Consider the following 21,832-nt stretch of genomic DNA (forward strand, 5'->3'; position numbering starts at 1 on the left):
GGGAAGAAAGAGCTCCATGCTCTTCTCCAGGACTTCATGCTCTCTTCTGTTCATTAGATCCTGGAGATCGTTTTGTTCATTTGCAGCCTTCTCTTTCTTTTCTGGCAAAGAAAGAATGAGATAGCCGGCTTCCAGAAGGGTCCGTTGGTTGCTGCTTGGTTGGCTAGGCTGGGGGGGGGGATTATGTGGCTAAGTCCGGTGGTGGCTTTATGTCGCTACCTGAAGCGACATAAACCCACATATGCCTAGCACGGACAAAGTACATTCACCAAGGAACAAACTCTCAGCATGCTGTTAGACCACCAAAACCCCTGAACCAAAATATCCACCCAGGTCATAAAAAAAAGTGGACAGAGCCACAAACAAACATCATGGGCCCAAGGGTAGACTACAGGCTTGCTAAATTTGATGAGATTACAGACAACCTTAGACAGACAACCTGCAGATAACTTGCTCCATGGCCCTGGAACAAGAAACTTGGGACACCAGAGGTACAGAGCATCCTCCCCAATATACACACAAGTTCCATACAGGTTTCTGTCACACATGTGACAGAGTTCCACATAAGAGGTTGTTCTGGAAACTGGAACATATTGGAGGGGTGACAGGTAAGCTTCTAGCATGAATGAAAAATTTCTTAACTGATAGAAAAATGAGGGCTGTAATCAGAGGCAATGTATAGGATTGGAGGAATGTCACAAGTGGAGTACCACAGGGTTCAGTTCTTGCACCGGTAATGTTCATTGTCTACATAAATGATCTACCAGATGGAATAAAGAAATATATGAACATGTTTGCTGATGATGCTAAGATAATAGAGAAGATAAGAAACCTAGAAGATTGTCATGCTCTTCAAGAAGACCCGGACAAAATAAGTATATGGAGCACCACTTGGCAAATGGAATTTAATGTGAATAAATGCCATGTTATGGAATGTGGAATAGGAGAACATAAATCCCACACAACCTATAAATTATGTGAGAAATCTTTAAAGAATTCTGACAAAGGGATCTAGGGGTGGTTCTAGATAGAAAAATGTCACCTGAGAACCACATTAAGAACATTGTGCAAGGAGCCTATGCTACACTTTCTAACTTCAGAATTGCTTTTAAATACATGGATGGTGAAGTACTAAAAAAATTTTCACGACTTTTGTTAAACCAAAGCTGGAATATGCAGCGGTTGTATGGTGCCCATATCTTAAGAAGCACATAAACAAACTGGAAAAGGTGCAAAGACATGCCACCAAGTGGCTCCCAGAACTGAAGGACAAGAGCTACAAGGAGAGGTTAGAGGCATTAAATATGCAAAAACTAGAAGATAGAAGAAACAGAGGCGATATGATCACTACGTACAAAATAGTAACAGGAATCGATAAAATTGAGAGGGAAGAATTCCTGAGACCTGGAACTTCAAGAACAAGAGGTCATAGATTTAAACTAACAAAACAAAGCTGCAGGAGAAATATAAGAAATTCTCTTTTGTAAACAGAGTGGTAGACGGTTGGAACAAGTTAGGTGAGGTGGTGGTGGAGGCCAAAACCATCAGTAGCTTCAAAGCGTTATATGACAAAGAGTGCTGGGTACACGGGACACCACGAGAGCAGCTCTCATCCTGTAACTACACTTAGGTAATTACACTTAGGTAATTACACACACAGTGGTGCAAAGGTAACAGCAAATGTCCAATGATACATCTCCAGCTGAACCAACCAAACATCAATCACCAAGGGACTATTCCAGAAACCAGATGTCTCGTACTTAAGCAGAAAGGATAGGACCGTAAGTCAAGAAACCAACATCCAGGGACAAAAGAACAAAACTCCTACTTCCAGAGGAAAGCATGAAGTTTCCCAACCATACAACCAGAAGTGAGGGCCAACAAAAGTTTGTTGCCTTGAGGAAACAAACCTGGACTGAAGAGGCAACAGAAAACCAGAGAGAGGAGAGAAAATCTCCATCTAAAAACCGAGAAGGTTTAGGAGGAGCATGAGCAGTTCAGAGGTGAAAACAAAAAATGCCCGAGACATCCAGTGAAACAGGGCTGACAAAACGTCAACAGCTAAGTGATAACACCAACAACAGTGGCTCTGCCAAGGTCAAATGATACAAGGTGAGTATTTGGCATGAGAAATAGGAAGGAAGGAAACCAACAAACCTCGTACCATTGCCTCAACGACAGCTGCAAGCGAAACACCAAAAGACTAGCCACCTGCAAACCATACAAAGAACGGCATGTGTCAAAAATTCGAAACCTGCAGATCGCTGGAGAGCCTTGAACCATTGCGAAACATCTCTGGCCAATATGCCAAAACGGGCAGAGCCAGAACCATAGAAAATGTTAAGTTTGAACAATAAGCCCAAAGAGCAGGAAACTACAGCAAGGCCTCCCTCCGACCAGGGAGGCCTGGTCAGAGACTAGGCCACAGGTCCGTTGATCCTCAGAAATTCCACAAGGTAGGTAGGCCGGCCAAAAAAAAAAAAAAAGTCAATAGGAGAACCCTGTTGGAGAATGTCTCTAGTCTGAAGAGAACCTGGAATACCAACCAAACTGGAGGGAAGAGAGAGAGAAATCCCCACGGACCCCAGTCAAACCAAAAGGCATCTACAACAAGAGTCTCACTATCAGGGAATGAAGTCATATAAACTGAAAGTCGCTGGTTCCACATTGACGCAAAGGAATCAACAATGGGGCAAACAAATGTCTTACAAATTCAATGGAATGACATGTCGGCTATGGTGAAAAGACAGAAACGAGACCTACCATGAGAATGCCAGAAATGCCTCCGAACATGAGTCGCAAGCAAAGCCAAACCCCAAGTAGCCAGAATACAAGCTACTTGCAGAGTCCAGCCCCTCAAAGGAAGACCCCAAAGCAAATCCTCACAATTTAGACAAAGAACCACTGGGGAGTATTCAGAGTGGAGCCATTTAAGTTTAAGTGTGAATGATTTGAATTTTTTACTACAAACTTTAGCTGGATGATATATTCCTATGCTTCCTAGTAACAGTATTATGTACAAAGATGTTTGAAAAGTTTCCCATACTGCCCTCATCTCAAATATCACCCTGCTTAACTGCACAACTTCCCTATGCTTAGATTAGCACATATGTGTAGTATATTAGGCCTCAGATAGCATACATTAGGCCTAGAATTCCCTGGACAGATTAGATTCTTTAGCAACATTTTCATTCTCTTAGTACAGTATGGCATTTTGGTTAATTCAATAATACAAAACTTGAACTTGTTGGGGTCCAACAGTTAATGTATGTTTGAGTAAATAATTGCTGTATTATCATTACTGGAGGTTGGGCATTTTATGTATAGTGATTTTTTACACTAAGCTACAGTAATTATAAATGTACAACTATTGTTAAATACAATTCTGAATTAAATTTGAAGTACTGTACAGAACATATTCAACTTGGTTAAAAAATGCATAGTTATTATAAAGAATTGTTTATATATACAAGAGAACACTGTTTAATGCAATCAATTTATCTACAGAAGTATCAGCTTTATTTCAAATACAGTATAACCATTTGTAAATGAAATGGAAAAGGTACATGAAAATAGCTTAACTTCATATCTAGCTTACTGAAATGAAGCTGCACATCAAACTCTACTTACTTCCAAACCATTTACTCTATTCATCAATTTGAATGTTCTTAAATTATTTGTGTTGCCAAAACTGTCAAACTTACAGTACAAATTGACTAAAATTATCAAAGAATACCTTAGGGAAGGCCAACCAATGCTTGAGATCCCCCCTTTTCAAGTCATTATTTACCTGCATCTCAAGACTGGCCACACGATGCCTCAGGTTGTACGTATCCGAGGTCATCTCCTCCTTGTCACGTCTCAGCTTATCAACCTCCCTCTCTGACCTGTCCAGATCACCCTCACATACATCCAACTTTTTGCGTAGTTGGGTTAGGTCGGCCGTAAGGGAAGCTATGGTCTCGCGAGCTTCGGCAAGACTAAGCTCAAGCTTTGCTCTTGACCTACTAGAAGGAGACTGCAAGGGAAAAGATGCCAATGCTACCGCGATGCTCAACACTCAATATCTAAATTTCCAAGCAAGTAAGGTTTTGTTTTTACAGATGTTTTAAAATGTTTATAGCTTTTGTAACTGTGGAAAAACTTTTACAGTAACTTTATTTGTTTTAAACTCCTGCAGCCATACAAGCTTACGTAGCTATTGCAAGCTATTACTTAATACCATAAATAATTTTGTTTAAAATTCCATATAATCAATCATTAAATAATTAACTTTTATAATGCACCTCCTAAAACAGTGCTACTGTACTTAATACATTTTGCAGCATAATTATACTGATAAGGGGTTAAATATTATGTTTGTTAAAGTTGTAGGTTAATATGAATTATTTTGTTAGTTCTCACTAGAATGGTGGTTTTAAAATGCAAGTATTGTTGCTTGAATAAAGATACCCATTTGTGAGCAATGCCTTATATCTATTTTAGAGAATAACTCTGGACCTTCATTCCTTTAAATTAAAAAATGACACGCACAATAAAAGAAAAACACAATACAAATATGCACTGGCCACACGTTAAAGGCCACCACATAACTTAAGTGATAACCTGCTGCCGGGATACACACTGTACTTTCACAGAGGGGACAAAACAGTGTGCAACTGGTGGTGGATGAACAAGACTGATGTGTGACAGTCAATACTGTATTTAGAATATTTACTTATAAGATTTACAAAGACCTGATGAGGTACATGAAGCACAGCAGTCACAATTGCATTCATTTTTGCACACTGAAAATGAAGCAGACAGGCCAAAGCCGAGGTTTAATCCCTCTACATATAACTTTCTTCAACAAAGGCCCCCCTGTCCCAATACCCTAAGTCTTTATCCTCCCACCAACCAGTAGAGGTGTTTTTATTAAGGCCTGTCGGCCGTCTATCACTCCATCATGTTGTCTAACAACTAAATTATAAAGCCTTCCCAAGTAAGTGATTTTATTTTAAAATCTCAACACAAAAGCAGGATCAGAGCATCCTTATAAAAATACACAAGCACATACTTGACTTGAATACATGGAGCAAAGATTATTGGGGTTTGGCTGAATATCCCAGTGAGATAAAACAATAATTTTTTATGTATAGATTATATTGCTCTGTACTACCTAGTTGTACTTGTAAGGGTTGAGCTTCAGCTCTTTGGTCCTGCCTCTCAGCTGTCAATCAACTGATGTACAGATTCCTGAGCCTACTGGGCTCTATCATATCTTCATTTAAAACTGTGTATGGAGTCAGTCTCCACCACAACACTGCCTAATGCATTCCACCTGTTAACTACTCTGACACTGAAAAAGTTCTTTCTAATGTCCCTGTGAATAGATATGGTACCATGCAAGAGGCCTAGATGTATGCACACACTTACAACCTCTCCTGCCTAAATATCTAGATGTAATGCCTTCTGATGCTGCCACTGTTCTCGCTAAACCATTCCTTCCCCCTGTCCCATCCCAAAAACCTTATCCTGGACCCCTTCGAAGTGCTATATAGTCGTAATGGCTTGGCGCTTTATCCTGGCAATTCCCTTCCCTTCTAAACAGTTTCAGGCAACTGAATGCTTGCCATGACGAATGAGCAAAGGGCCCAGTTAGTTCTCATGCCTTATGAACAACCATTTTAAGAGAACATCTTCTGTATTTACCCCCTTCCCCCTTCCCATCAGAACAGACACAGCTTGTTAGCCTCAACTGGCAATATGCCTAGCAACACAAATTAAAAATAAAACCTAGCCAGACAGATTTTATCAATACTGAACAACAATCCATTTAGATAAAGAAGCTCCAGTGACACAAAACTAGGCTTCCAAAGCTTGCAAACATCGGACACTGTGGCAAGAAGAATCAGATGCCCAAGGATCATCATTATTACAACTATGCTAACAGTTTATCAAACACACAAAACGAGTTAAATTTAAATTAAGAACTTGCAGTAATTGTGAAACAATCTTACAGAAGCTTAGTTATTGGATATCTGTCAAAAACATTCCAATTTATGAGGGAAAAAAATACCATCTGATTAATACAATGGTCTAATCTTGAAGATCAAGTTCTTCAAAGTTAGAAAGCAAATCCAGATAATACTAAAAAAAAAAAAAAATTGACTCACTGCTGCCTTGAATGCAACACAAATATAAGGAACTTACGAATTTGGGTATCATGGAAGATGCAGTATAACCCTGGGTATTGTGGAAAATATGAATATGAAATAACACAGGAAGGGTATAATGAAATGTTCAAACTTGGGTACCAGGAGAAGTGCAGATGAGAAGTCACAATAACGTGGCTGAAATATGTTGACCAAACCACACACTAGAAAGTAAAAGGACGACGACATTTCAGTCCGTCCTGGACCATTCTCAAGTCGATTGTGAGAGAATGGCAATCGACTTGAGAATGGTGCAGGACGGACCAAAATGTCGTCGTCCCTTTACTTTCTATTGTGTGGTTTGGTCAACCTGGAGAGGTGTGAGCTTGGGTACCAGGAGAGGTGTGAGCTTGGGTACCAGGAGAGGTGTGAGCTTGGGTACCAGGAGAGGTGTGAGCTTGCGTATCAGGGAAAGTGTGTCCAGAGAACTGGGGAATGTGCTGTCGTGCATGAGACCAGTGCATGGGACCAGTTGACGGGCATACTCCAATAACCATTTGATTTGCTTCACAGAAACTAGTTTTATGAGACACAAGGCAATGATCACAAATAGGTGTGTTAGAAGTTAAGTATCCACACATGGAATAACCACTTGTTTATGCCCACACTACATATGTGACATATAAGATGGCAATAATTTATATTATTAGGTTAGTCTTGTGTAAAACTATAGTCTGGGGAAAATAAATTCTAGTCAATTCTGAAGATCTAGTCAGGTTACAACTACTGATGTAATTTTTGGTCGTTACACTGTTCAATAATAGGTATGTGACTGCTGTTTACTGCCTTTAAATACTGTAGAAATAGTTGTGAAGTCTTCTCCATTTTCAATACATTTATATCTGTGTTTGACTGTAAATGATTTTCTCTTTTATATTCAATCACAATCTAGACAGAGAAGTCAGTGCTGTTCATGTGACCTTAACTATGGCTTCCAAATTTAAATACCATGCAAAATAAGGTGCTTGAAGAATATTGTGCCATTTGAAAAAGATAGACCAGAAGTAGGCCAAACATTGGCAACTCGAGCCATGAGTCAGTCTTCAAAATGAGTCGTGTTCCATGTAAAGGAGAGAGACAAATCACCCACTCTTCAGTGTTGTAACAACATATCTTGGTGTATTCCAATGATTGGTGATGGAATAACTCCAATTTTAAAGTGAACAAGTTTGTACTCTTAGGAATTTCAGTCTACTTTGTTCCACAACTGAGGATCTATGCAGATAAACACAAGTACAAACTTTTCACATTATGCTGCAAGTTGATTTGTTGTGTACATTTTGTTACATAACAGCCCAATGTTAGCCAGAATGAGAAATTGGTCTCGTGACAACCAATGAAAGAAACTGTCATCTGCTGTTAAATTCCCTCAACCATCAATAACTGTTATCCATAGGTGCTGCATCCTGCATGCTAGGCCCCATTCCTTGACCAAGGAGAAATCAGTTATAAAAATTAGAAACATAATTTCAAAACTTGGACACATTAATTCTATAATACAGGCCAGTCACTATAACCTCAAATTCCAAGATTTTCAGTTTACACAGTTACAGAGCCTATACGATAGTAAGTCTATTCTTCCAAGTTTCCAAATTTGTTTTCTAACATGTCTGACCTTCCTGGAGATTGACAATGCCTAGTACCTGGTGAAGCAGGTCAAAGTCAGACTGGCTGAGATGGTGGAGGTGGTGGTGGTGATGGTGGGCGCCGGTGGCAGTGTTGGAGTGAGCGGCTCCTCTGCCACCACGCAGACGAGTCTTCAGGCCAGAATTCTCTTTGTGCAGCTCCAGATAGTCAGCCTGATTAATGCACCACATGATAACAGTCTTCAGTCAGTATCATCACTTTGGAAACGTGCACTTATCACTTTTTGGAGGATCAACTGATATTTACAGTGCAAGGCAAGTATTGTAGGTATATGACCTATTAACCATAGCTACTTACATTTCATAATTCCCTTACGTATAAACTATGTATGAATGCTACTAATTAAATACAATAATTCTTGTATATTTTGCCAATATACCTACCTATCTGCCTTGCATTAGATGACTGCATAAGTACGATTCCTTTTTCTATCATATTCTACTACATTCCACATGTGGAATATGCTAACAGCAACACTTCTTGAGACCAACACATATAGCCATAGCCATAAGCAAGTGTTTCAGGCAGTGCTAATGAATATCACTACCTGGTATTACAGTATGGATTCAGGAACTATAGGCCAGCTATTAAATATCTTGCATTACCACCAGACTACAAACACAAAAACAAGTCACATATCGATTATGGTATAAATCGATAAGAAACTCTTCAGGCAAAAGAAACTGATGACAGGTTCAGATAGTATCCAACACCCTAAATATTTTACAAAGTCCTAATGAATAGAAAATGTCAATAATCATAATAATATTATTATTATTTTTACTAATTACAATGATAAAAAGAAAATAGCTAAGCTGAACTTGAGATAACTAGAGGTACTAGGCACTTCAGATCAGTAATCCATAAGTCTACAAGTCAGTTTCTACAGTCCAGAGTCAAGCAAAGGCAGTATAAAACTGTTGAAATATTTACATTTTTTATGTACAGTAATTATTTAATGCATTAGGAGATATAACAAGAATGTTATCACAGACGAGCAAAGTTATGACCATATCAGGGTATACTAGTTATAATTTTAAATATACAAAACTAGCTACACTGTTTAACACATTAATAAAAAGGTTTCAAAATTAATCAAATATGGAAGCGAAGAGTAATGATGTACTTCTTTCTAAGCTGGTCCCTCATTGCTTCCTAGAGCCAGAGCTTATAGTCCAGGCTCTTCTTCACATTGTCCCACACAATAACAGGGAATATTTCAGATGGTCTCAGGATGAAATTAGAGAAGGGAGAGTGTCGAGTCTAACTTGAGTCACCAGTTTGGAATAATATAAATGAGGAATCAAAACCCTCAACACCCTTTGTAAGCAATAGTTATTACAATTCTAGGGACTAGCTCAAAATGGTGGAGGTGATGGTAGTGATGGACAAGAGAATCCATCACAATTAACAACACATTTCTGAGCTAATGTCAATCAGAGGATCCCTGAGCAAACTTCATATTACATGCAAGGCTACAAATATCCCAGAAAGAACCAAGCATATAAGGAAGCAATCCAGTGAGTAATCCAGTGAACAAAGCCAGCCTGAGCCACAGGAAGAAGTAGAGTACTGACCCTAGGGAACCCAACAACCAGGCACCCAAAAGAAGCCCCATACAAATCAATGGGACAAGATCTCTGATCACAGGTGGGAGAAAGAACAGGGCTATCAAATCCAAGCCACTAAAACTGGACTAAGTCACGTAGCAGCTAGAAGCAGGTGGGTTGTATATATATATACACATATTTAATAAAATCCACCAGCAATGCCCAAAGCAGTGGGCATCAGTCACCCAAAGGCACCAGTCATAGGGGCACCAGAGCCTAGAGAAATTCACTACCAAAGGACCAAAGAGCCAAATCTCAATGCCTGCAAGCACCAGGGAGAGCAATGAAAATACTCAAGGACCCAAGGGATAACATAGATCAAAGGAGCACAAAGGTAATGAAGGGCCAAACCAGGGGATCCAGGGATTCAGATCCAGAGCACAAAAACAAGAGGAAAACCTCATCCAACCAGAGAAAACTCTAAAACAGTCACCAAATGGGTCATGTTTAAGTTAAAGGAAGAAAAACAATTTGACAATCCTCTAAACCAGGAAGGAAGGGGGGATGGGGGGAAAAATGTTCTGGACCATCTTCAGATGAACCTTCTGAAGTGAAGAGGAATGGTAGTGGTAGAGCCTAGCTGGAAATACAAGCTCAGATACCACTGGAGCTCACACCGGCAGTAACTAAAGATGAAGATCTTGTGAGAGATGATAGGGGAAGAAACTAGAGGAAGCTGGGAAACCAAAAGCTGAATGGGGCTGAAGTAGATGCTGGCACTGGGGGTAAATTGACTGTGCAAAATATAGAACAAAATGCTCAAGGAAGGAATTGAAAAACTCAAAAACACCCTGAACGGGGAAGAGAGGCAACACAATATCCTCCTAGGAAACACATCACTGCAAACATAGGGGAAATGCCAGACAAAAATGAGGACTGTCAGCTCCTCTGACTTTGTGGTGACAACAGATGCTATCAACTGGTGGGGGTCAGGATAATCTACCATTATTAAGTAGCAAAACAAGCAATTAATAGTCTTGGTTGCATTTATTTGTATTGCTTGCAGAGGGTATTAATAGTATTAAACTTTGTTTTGGATAATTGTGTTGTAAGCTAGTCACCACTCTTTCTTCTCATTTTGTTAAAAGACCATCTAAAGTGTTCCTTTACAAAGTAGGAGGCAAAGTTGACAAGAGTCTAGTGGGTGATACGAATCCCGAGTGGATGAACCATATGGGCTCTGGTATAGGGACCATCCAAGGAGCCTTAACTTAGAAACGCAACAGTTTCTGGTCCTTTATAGGCAACTACTTTATAAGTACAGTATACGACTAGGATAGTATCATCAATTTAGAATTCTAGTGATATGCGAGACCAAAAGTTACAGTTTAACTTCTGCTCTTCTGATCTTTTCAAACATATAACTCGGTTTCATAAACTGTACTCTGACATTTGCCAATAATTATTCCTGGCTCAAACACTACCTATACATCATAATAAAACTCACCTGTGTCTGTTCCAGTTTGGCCTTGAGACTCTCTACCTGCGTCTCCAGGAGGTCGACCAACACAGCATCACCAGAGCCCGTTAAAGTTGTGATGCTACCTTCCTGTAATGTCAAGTTCCATTACAATATCAGTTCACATACAAAGGAATCATCTATTTGATCAATTTTGTAATCACCTTGTTATGTGATTAATCTAGCATTACTCTTATGTAAATAAAATTAACCTTCACCTTTATATTATTACTTATTAAACTTACTTACAGTGATGTACTGTATATATAATGGACTAAAATACTGTACTATAGACTACACAATGCTAAGTATACTATGGGATGCACAGTGCTATCTATACTGTATCAATAAAATAGAATGTCTGTTTGTCCATCCAAAGTAGGAGGCCAGATGATTGGGGCTCACCAACTTTCACTCATGAAATATGTGAAATATGTGGCTGTCAAAGGCCAGTTGGGGTTGGCCAAAATGCCATGTTTTAAAAGTGTAATTATTTTAAGATAATTATATAATTAGTGAAGAAACAGCTGTCAACAAACCAGAGAAACAGATAAGTCTGCAACTTGAGACGGCAAGAAATCAATGATGAGACGGATGGTAAGCCAAGACATATGGAAGAGCATCACATGACACAGATACAACAAATTAATTACTACACCATTATGCTGAATGCAACTGTAAGTCACAGAGAAAAATATTAGCACCTGAAGCACTAGACTCCCAAAATATATATGTATTGAAAATTGCAAGTCTTTATTTATTGGATAATCTCCATTATCCAATAAATAAAAAATTGTGTAAGAGTTGGATAAGATGTTATATTTGCTAATATATCCCTGAACTAACCCATACACTGACCTCTCTTAGTAATGAAGCAATGCTGCACTACAAATCTGGAAAAATACTTCAAGGCAAAATTCTCTATATATGACTTACTTTCTCTGGTTGCTGCCTGTCAACCAAGTCCGAGATGGAATGAATAGATCCAGACTCGGAGAAGCAGGACACCGACAATTCATCTTTGGCCACAGATGGGTAGTCGTCACGGGTACTACGTCGTGAGGATGGGGGAGATGATCTTGATCTCTTGCTAGACCTGGATCTTGAGTTTGATCGTGACCGTGCACGATCTGACATATCAAAAAAGTAATATAAAATGTGCATATGATTATTCATCCAATTAAGTACAAAACATAAATAAAATCATGGCATTATGTCCCTACACATCACACATTTATTTAATAAATTATATTCCAGCTTATTAGAGATGTGGAAAATGAGAACATTTGTGTGTGTCCAGGGGCCAGGATTCACCTTTGTCTTTCCTCCATCATGATGGCTTAGTCTATATTTAGTCAACAATTTATAAGCTTCTAAATGCTGTGAGGTCATTCTCGTCCAAAGCGTATCATCATTACAGACATCCTCATAGTGCTTAGCAGCTCATAAACTGTGTAATAAATGCAAACTAAGCTCCCATGATTGAGAAAAGATGTACAGGTTTCATAAATTGACATTTGTTGATTTAGAGTTCATTTTCTTCCAGCAACAATACAGTACAGTATTGCAGTGATTATTCTTCCAATTAATTAAACTTTCAGTATGTCAGAATTTAAGATCTCTTCAAATACAACAGCAAAATAAATAAATAAATAAAGCATAAATAAATAGATACAAAATTGCAGCTAATGACTTGTCAGGCAATTGGTTAAAACTACAGATATTTCAAGAACATGGACACAGAAATCCTGTGTTGTGGGGGAGAGGATTTGTGGCCAAGGGAGGTGCCTATTGGTTCACAAGGTGAAGCAGGCATAAGTGAGCTCATAGAAAGTAAAGGACTAGAGTACAAAGTTGTGCAGTATACACATGCAGGAGAAATGCTGTAAGAGAACATAAATAGAGGAAATATATAGACACAGTTTAGTATTAAATCAAGTGAGGTTAATCAATACAATTAGAATTACTGTACATACTACGAGAAATTTTGCTGGAAAGAAATATTTCAATACCCTCGATAAAATCTGACTATCATAATTTTTAATACAGTCAATTCTCTTTGAACATTTATGATTATTCTATTTGAACATTTATAATTATTCTATTAAAGAAAAAGAAACAATTGTGTAATTATACACAATTTTAACACATTACATGTACTGTACTGTCATTTGCCATTCAGCAAAAATTTAGCAAGAATACGAATCGAGACACTCAATATACAGTATTAATTGAAAAGCACAAGCTCAGACAGGGAGAAACATGCACCTTTCACCCTGGAGATAGGAGTGCGGAGCAGAGGTGGGGAGCTGGGAAGACTCTGGCTGGTAACAAGACTGAGATTGCTGCACGAGTTACTACTGGCAGTGGTGGGTGGACTACCAGGATTTGGGGAGATATGGGAGTCACTGAGAAGTGTTTTGGTACATTTTCCATCCTTCTCACCCCACTCAAAGTAATCCTCGTTGGTCTGGATGTGGCTGCTAGTAGAAGTTTCTGAGGCAGTTCGGTACTCGTCATCAGACGAAAATGCGTAGCGGCTGTTGACCGATGAGATGGACTCATTATGCACATCGCTACCCTGGTCACGCTCGGCTGCCATGCTCTCAAAATTTGAACTGAAATGGAAAATTAAATCACAATGTGCTACAGAAACTGCAAAAGCTAAACCATCAATATCCCATTTCTCACTCTCTTGGGGATCAGGAGACATTAGCTCGTAAGAAATAGGAGAGCAGATATAACTAGAAAAACAAAGATATAGACAGCTACACCAATTCAATTGCCATGTTGTCTATGATGTGTATTGTAGCATCACATACATCCACCACTCTCTCAATCCAGCTTGAATTTTTAAAAATTCATAGTTTTTAGCCTATTCTGTAAATATTAAATCTATTAAGTTTTCTGCATTCCAATATTCTCTGAACTACCAATTCTGTTCATCTTCGTCGTACTCTTTATTATCCCGTTTCTTGACTCACAACTGGGAATTTCGAGTTTCAATTCCAGGCAAGACAGAAATGATTGGGCATTTTTTGTTTCACCAAATGCCTCCATTCACTTAGCAGTAAATAGGTACTGCTAGGGAATAAATCAACTGTTGTTGCGTCCTAGGAAGGGTCAGTAGTTTGACCTTTGGGAAGGGACCTCAATACAAGTCTAATGTGTGTACATTCACAGGCTGCCTGTCCCCAACAAAATGAATTCATTAGAAACAATACCAAACCATCAACCAGGAGGCTTAGTCATAGACTGGGCCAAGGGGACATTGATCTTTGGAATCATCAACAGGTATATGACAGGTATACACTTACTAACCTATCTATGAACAAAATATTCAGCAGAGAATACAACAAGACTTAAATGTCCTAGTTTTTCTTTCAACCAACATCTTGAGGTTATCTTGATGATTTCGGGGCTTTAGTGTCCCCGCTGCCCGGTCCTCGACCAGGCCTCGACCCCCAGGAAGCAGCCCGTGACGGCTGACTAACACCCAGGTACCTATTTTACTGCTAGGTAACAGGGGCATAGGGTGAAGGAAACTCTGCTCATTGTTTCTCACCGGCGCCTGGGATCGAACCCGGGACCACAGGATCACAAGTCCAGTGTGCTGTCCGCTCGGCCGACCGGCTCCCCGGTCCTAGTGGGAAGTTATACTTGAATAAATTACTGTTAACTTTTATGTAGTGTATTGTTACACCAGTGCGGAGCAGGCTCATCATTCCTGAACACAGGTTCATTATTATTTATGGGAGTCGATTCCCCGAGCCCCAGACCTCGTCTCTTACTGGGGGGCTTTACAGTGTTAAACAATATTTATAATTAACTAGGCACAAATGTAACAAAGGTGAATAAACATTTACTTTATAACTTTAACATGGCTACCATGACAAAGGGGGCCCATAACACGTTACTTACATCATGATAGCAAGATGAACAGTGCCTCACAATATTTAGAAAGTGAAAAACTCACTTTTTCTCAACTCACCATTTTGCGTATTAGTATCAAATATAAATATTTCCTTACCTCTCTTAGTCATTTTAACAAACATAATAGAGAAAAAGTATTTAATTTTCAACACTGACCTTCAGCGCACTTCAATAAACTGCACAATTCATTCTACAAACTTTAATACAGCAATATTATTCATGTATATTCTTTTCAAGCATTCCATTCTGCTTCACAACTACTCTGTGCATCCCTTTATACCACATACTCATCTTTACCTTTAACCCATATATTGCTTCACAGAAATTGTATTAACAATCGTGCTGAAATTCATTATTCATTCAAAATTATACTGACCACCGCTGAGCAGCCTTACATACAAGTCAATGGAAAAGAAGTTTTCCCAGTACCTATTTTACTCACTTTACCATATTTCCTTCCAAACTCAACAAGTTTAACACAATTCCTTCCTCTTATTTATAATTTTCTCTTCCTCTTATCATTTCAACTTTTTTATCTACCATTTTGTTGACACATTTCCTATTAAAATGTATAATTCTGTATTTTTAGCAGTGTTGAAGCTTACCCTTGTGAGTTATGCCGGTCTCTCTTAGCAACAATCTCTCTCTCAATCTGCTCGCCAAGGGTAAGTGGTCGGTCCTTTGATTCCTTGAGATTCGCTGCATTTCTTAAAGCCTGCACCCAGTTACCTCGGATGCCTGATGTGACAGCTGAGAAGACATATTTCTTCTCTTCCCAAGTCTGTTAATAAAATACAGATCAGATTATAAATTACTGATGAGAAAATATCAGATTATCTTATAAAATGAGTCAATTGTTCTAGATGAATTAAGTAATATGAAACTTACGTGATGAAGTAAAGCATCAAAACATTGCCATAATCTTTTATGCTCAATAAAGCCGGTTCATTTTTTGTTTATCTTTAGTATTTATTTATTTATTTATATACAAGAAGGTACATTGGGTTTGTGAGGATACATAGCATGGTGTTAACATTCTTGTAAAGTCACTAGTACGCCAAGCGTTTTGGGCAGGTCCTTAATCTAACAGATAATTTTAAGTAGGTAAATTCTAGCAAAAATTATAAAGTGATAACTGGTACATTGCAAGGAAAAAAATGAGATGAGAGAGATTAGTAGGTATATTAAAGCACATCGGTAGCTCTGATTGATTGCATTGACAGCTTGACTGGTAATTTAACAGAGATTAATAGGCACAATACAGCATATTGATATCACATGTAAGATGACAGCAATGATCATAATGGTAAAGTTGTTTGGATTAGGTACATAAAGATTGGGGGATTGGGTAGCACTAGATACAGTGCAATTTTAAAGCACAAGGTAGGAAACTATGAAGATGAAATTAGGTACTTTTTGGGTTTGTTTTTGAATGAGGCAAAAGTTGGACAGTTTTTTAATTCATTAGGGAGTGAGTTCCATAGACGAGGTCCCTTTATTTGCATAAAGTGTTTACGCAGATTAAGTTTGACTCTGGGGATATCAAAGAGATATTTATTACTGGTGTGATGATAATGGGCCCTATTACATCTGTCCAGGGAGAGTTTCAGAGCAGGATTTGCATTTAAGAACAGGGTTTTGTAAATGTAATTGTCACAAGAGAATGTGTGGAGTGAGTTTATGTTTAGCATATTAAGGGATTTAGACAAGGGGGGCCGAGTGTTGTCTGAAAGCAGATTTTGTTAATATTATTGTTATTATATGTTATAGATCTATCAGTTATAAATGGCCAGTGGGCAAGTCTAACAAATATGGTGGAACCTCTATTCAACAAACCTTAATTCGGAAAATTTCCAGTTGGGTGTTTGACAATTTTTGTTGCAAATTTTGTTTTAACTTTTTTGTTGGGCAAATGGCAAATCTTAATATGCCTCTAATTGTGTTTTTAATGATTTTTGTAGATGGGCACTGCATTAAAAGAAATAGTATGGAGTCTTGTGAAAGTCATTGAGCATGTTTATAATCAAATTCTATGGTTCATTTTAATTAAAATTCCCTAGTTTTTGTTCATTGATATGGGCCATTTTTCCTTTGAAAATTATATTTCAAGGCTAGGGTTTGGGAAATATGCTAGATGTAGTTAAATCTCTTTAAAAGACATGTTCTCTTGGTAGCACTTACCATAATCATGAAGCCGTAGTTTCGAGCCACATCACATTCCTCTATAGATTTTGCAACACTGAGATCAATGATACCATCTAGAATCCCGTTGTCCTCAGCACTGGGGTCACGGTAGAACATGAGGCCTGTCCCTCGCAGCACAAACCAATATTTGTTCCAGTCCTAGTGAAAATATCATCATCATCAGCAATTTTACAACCTGTTCATCTCTCTCTCTCACTATTACCCCTCTCACAATAGGCTGACATATTACTCCCATACCTATTTTCAATCTGACATACATATTTCTCTTATAACTGCATTACTACTGCATTTCCTCCTTTTTTGAGCACTCCAGTATTAAGGCCTTTATTTTAGGACCAAGTATTTATATAACAAAATTTAATTATATACATGCTAATAAAACCAAAAAACGATAAGACCTAGAATTAATTCTCATACAAACATCTTGTTGCAAAAGTTACAATATTCAAATAAAAACAGACCAGTTTGGATGGTCACAGTGGTGAAAATTAGTTGTAAAAGCTCTCTAAACTTGACACTTCCTTTCACCAGCATCTGATAATGAATGTAATCATGACAACACACGCACAACCACACTAACGATATCCATAGTCTTCAAGATGAACTTTACAATTCAAACAGAAAAGGTATTTATGAGATGTGAGTACGGTAGCCTATCAATTACAAATGAGAGTAAATATAGCAACTATGGCTGGAATGTAAAAAAAAATTGTCTGTTGCTCCCAAAAAAGAAAATTATGCTCTATTAATTTGATATAGATCAAGACAGAAGGCAGCAACCAAACCAAAAAGCTCATAGGCCTAGCATAGCATACGTATGTGCTAACTTAGGGCAAGATGAAATATATAAGGCCTAGGACAGGGTAGGTTAGGTTAGGTAGTTACTCTTCCAGGTTTTGGCATGCCTTTTTTGATACTGTATTTCAATGGTACAAAACAAACTTTTTGGAGTACAAGAATACATTTCTGTACACTCCACTAATGGTTACTATAATTACTCTTATTTTTGGAGCATGGGTTGGAGTATGGAGTTGTGTAAATGATTCTAAAATACTATAATTACAGTGAATGTGCCCCAACATATAACAAGAGGACCAGATAGATGACAATCATATTTGATTTTTTGAAGCATCATAAATCATCTTAAGCAAATATAAAATCTACTAGGAATATGAAAATTACCAATTTAAACTAAAAGTTACTAGAAAGAGATGGGAGTATTTTATAAAGCTTAACCATAAACCTAGGGAGGTTAAAAGGCTGTTTTACCTCATTTTATTTTGAACTAGGGGGTACCCAGCACTGCCCGGGTCTGCATCTCTACCTTTCTTTACTCTTTACCTATATCTGCCTGTATCTCACTCACACTCTCCCTATCTATCTAGCTAATGATCTAGCTATCTCTTCGTCCTTCCCCCCTTTCCCTTTGCATCCATTTCCCTCGAGAAGCAATGAAACAAATGTATGGATCTCAGCTGCTTTGCTTTCCCTTTCTCTTCTCTTCCTTATCCATTCTAGATTATTTTAAGTAACAACTTCACATTAATTGCATGCCATATTTCACACTTTACTCCATGAAAGACTCAGTGAAAATGGCCTAGGGGTGTTTATAATTGTTAATATTTCTAAAAGCATTTAACTTTTACCTATCCCCAACTAGCCTATGTCTGTCCTGTACCACAGACCATTCTCCCTGACACTTTTGGCAAGGCTAGCCCCAAGCATCTGACCTCCAGCTTTGGACAGAGACAGACATTCTCTCTTTTAGGTATAGATGAGGTTAATCTCACACACAAATGCATTTCAACAACATTAAGAATAACAAATGCCTGCAGATACAAATAAATGAGAACAAAGTGAATTGCCACATTGTGAATTAGCCACCAAAGGTCTCAGGTATTAAAAATGCACTCCAGCATCAACAAAGTTTGAGCCCAAGACAGACGGAGCTGGACACTCAACATATACAAACAAGCAATCTGTTAATGACAATCAGGCGACTTTCACAACACACACCCAGTGCAGCACAACACATGTAATAGCAACAGGCTGGCTTTGTTACTGATGAAAACCCGATAAAACACCACAGGTTATCTGCCCTAAACAAAATTATGGTATTAGTACATACTGTAATTGCCTGATGCAGCACATGGTAGCAACTGGATGTTACACACTTTACCAGGTCAACAAAACACTGTAACATGCAGTGAGTTATTGAAGTTGCTACAGTTCTTATAAGAACTACATATCATTAGTTAATCATTTTAATACAGTACATGTCTACTGTTAGTTTAGATATACAGTAATGTATAACATAAAAATTTTCATTGCATAAAAATAAATAAGCCGCTGCAAACCATACACAAAAGATTATCAACTCATCATAAATGTGCTTTCATTAAAAAAAAAAAAATTAATGAAGAGTACAAGTTACCTGGCTGAGAGATTGTTTCATGAGCCAACCCTTCTTGATGTACAGGAGGTCCTCCGCTGGCAGGTCTACACGCTGAAGATCTGGGCTAGCTGTGTACGGTGGTGACACCTCTAACCCACACCCATCTGGGTCTCCTCGAACCTAACAGACGGAGAGAAAAGGTGTGTATTAGACTATTTGGTTTTCAGTAACTCGTGTTGAAAAATGATAGGAATTACAAATATTTTCACAAGTACCTTTATGTAAATAAAAATTAGATTACAGTACATTCTTCTACCTTATAAATTCTCTTTGACCATTTTCATATGATACAGCACTTTTAGATAAGAGGGGCTTGCTTTATTCATATTAATACAATATGATAAAAAAGCACTTTTTACATGTCATATAGCAATCTATCCGTCTTGCCTGATGCTCAGGAAAAATATTTTCTCATTTACATTACAGTAGACATAAATACATAAGGTCTTACATGGTCTGGGTGAGAAGAATCTGTTTTATCTTGAGATGGTGTCTTTGACAGATCTGGCGAACCTTCTGTTTCATCTTGAGTGTCACACTCTCGTGTGGGCTTTACATCCCCTATTCCTGGCTGCAAAGTTTAAGAAAAATAAATAAATAATATACAGTAATATAATTTAATATATGTATATGTGCTATATATATATATATATATATATATAGTACATATACATATACACACACACACACACTTGGTACCTGCATATAAGTGGACAGTGGTCAAATGAGCTCAGTGCCATGCTGACCGTGAGGAGGCAGAAGAAGACACTAACAGAGACCCTCCATATAAAATTTAAGAAAGTGTTCATGTCTCTCAAGACCATACAGCAGATTGATAAAGAAAAGAACCTAGGCATTATGATCCACTGGTTGTTGAAAGCTGCTCTGCAAGTAGCAGCTGCAGTAAAAAAAAAAAAAAAAAAAAAAAAAAAAAAATATCTCATATCTTAAAAGAAATGAAAAAATTGGAAGATAATAATCTAAACCATTTCTTTAAAAGTTCTAATATAACTTACACAATGGGCAACAGTTTTAGAATCAATAAGCTGAACTGTAGAACAGAAAAGGAGATGATGCTTTTTCACCCATATGGTAATAAACCCATGGAATCACCTACTTACTATAAATGACTAGATAGTATTCCAGGTTCAGCTGGAAAATATCCTCAGGTAAATTACTTAGCATACACATTTATATTTATGTAGTCAACAAACCTTGGAATTCAGGTATGAAATAGATGAATTTCCTCTCAGTCTTGTGATGGAGTCTGCAATATCTTTCAGCTTCTCCTCCCGTTTGGTTTCTTCCAAGTCAGTGAGGAGCTGCCGTCTCGTCACCTCACCTGCTATAGTAAATAAATCAGTACAGTATTTCATAAAAAAATCCATGACCAGGTCTCACATTTAAGATAATAGTTTGTAAATGACTAAATTGCTGTGATGTCAATATAATTATTTTCACTGATTGTTTCTATAACATAAAATGCAGCTTAAATTAATAAAAAAATTAATTTAATGTAATTAACACTAGCTTTCCACTAAAAGTTCACCTACCAACTGGTACAGCTTTTAAATGTTCAGTGATATAATTTATACAACATAAGCAAAATTAATATAAAATTAAACATGGATGCACACACGCGCAGATCAAATACTGTACCAATTCCAGAGCACGCCATAGAATACATTAGAGGTATCTCGAGACCAAGTGAAAAAATTACTCATGAGGCTAGTAAGAAATAAAGTGGTTGGACCTGATGGATTTTCACCTTGGGTGCTATGAGAATGTGCAAATGAGTTGAGCATATCACTCCAATTAATATTCCAAACATCCTTGTGCACAGGAATCTTACCAGACATATGGAAAAAGGCAAATATATTACCAATCTATAAAAATGGTAGTTGAGAGGAACCTCTAAATTACAGACCTGTATCATTAACAAGCGTAGTAATCAAAACACTAGAAAAAAATAGTTCGAGCCAAATGGGTCGAACACCTAGAGAGTAATGACATAATAACACAGACAGACAGTATGGATTTTAAACAGGAAGATCCTGTTTAACAACTCTTCTTAATTTTTATGATAGGACCACAGAGATACTACAGGAAAGAGGTGGTTGGGTTGACTGTGTCTAGTTAGACCTAAAAAGAGACTTTTGACAGAGTCCCACATAAGAGACTGTTCTGGAAACCGGAACATGCTGGAGGGAGACATGCTGGGACCGGAAGACTTCTGATATAGATGAAAAATTTTCTAACAGACAGATGAGGGCGGTAATCAGAGACAATGTATATGACTGATGGCCTCCACCATCATCTCACTTCATGT

At 37.9% G+C, this 21,832-nt stretch overlaps 1 protein-coding gene across 2 annotated transcripts in view; it reads right to left on the reverse strand.

Annotated features, from left to right (window-relative positions):
• The window catches only part of LOC123775184 (myosin phosphatase Rho interacting protein outspread), a 96,750-nt gene that overhangs the window by 59,114 nt on the left and 15,804 nt on the right, over positions 1 to 21,832 (reverse strand). For both annotated transcript variants that reach the window (XM_045770347.2, XM_069303666.1), the window contains exons 6-15: positions 20,718 to 20,848; positions 19,955 to 20,074; positions 19,483 to 19,623; positions 17,025 to 17,186; positions 15,449 to 15,624; positions 13,179 to 13,528; positions 11,847 to 12,040; positions 10,899 to 11,000; positions 7,838 to 7,993; positions 3,791 to 4,018 (exon numbers count right to left, since the gene is read on the reverse strand). In XM_045770347.2, coding sequence (XP_045626303.2) covers positions 3,791 to 4,018; positions 7,838 to 7,993; positions 10,899 to 11,000; positions 11,847 to 12,040; positions 13,179 to 13,528; positions 15,449 to 15,624; positions 17,025 to 17,186; positions 19,483 to 19,623; positions 19,955 to 20,074; positions 20,718 to 20,848 — 1,760 coding nt within the window. The remainder of the gene's footprint in view (positions 1 to 3,790; positions 4,019 to 7,837; positions 7,994 to 10,898; positions 11,001 to 11,846; positions 12,041 to 13,178; positions 13,529 to 15,448; positions 15,625 to 17,024; positions 17,187 to 19,482; positions 19,624 to 19,954; positions 20,075 to 20,717; positions 20,849 to 21,832) is intronic.

The sequence above is a fragment of the Procambarus clarkii genome, chromosome 1 (assembly GCF_040958095.1).
Source record: "Procambarus clarkii isolate CNS0578487 chromosome 1, FALCON_Pclarkii_2.0, whole genome shotgun sequence".
Lineage (NCBI taxonomy): Eukaryota > Metazoa > Arthropoda > Malacostraca > Decapoda > Cambaridae > Procambarus > Procambarus clarkii.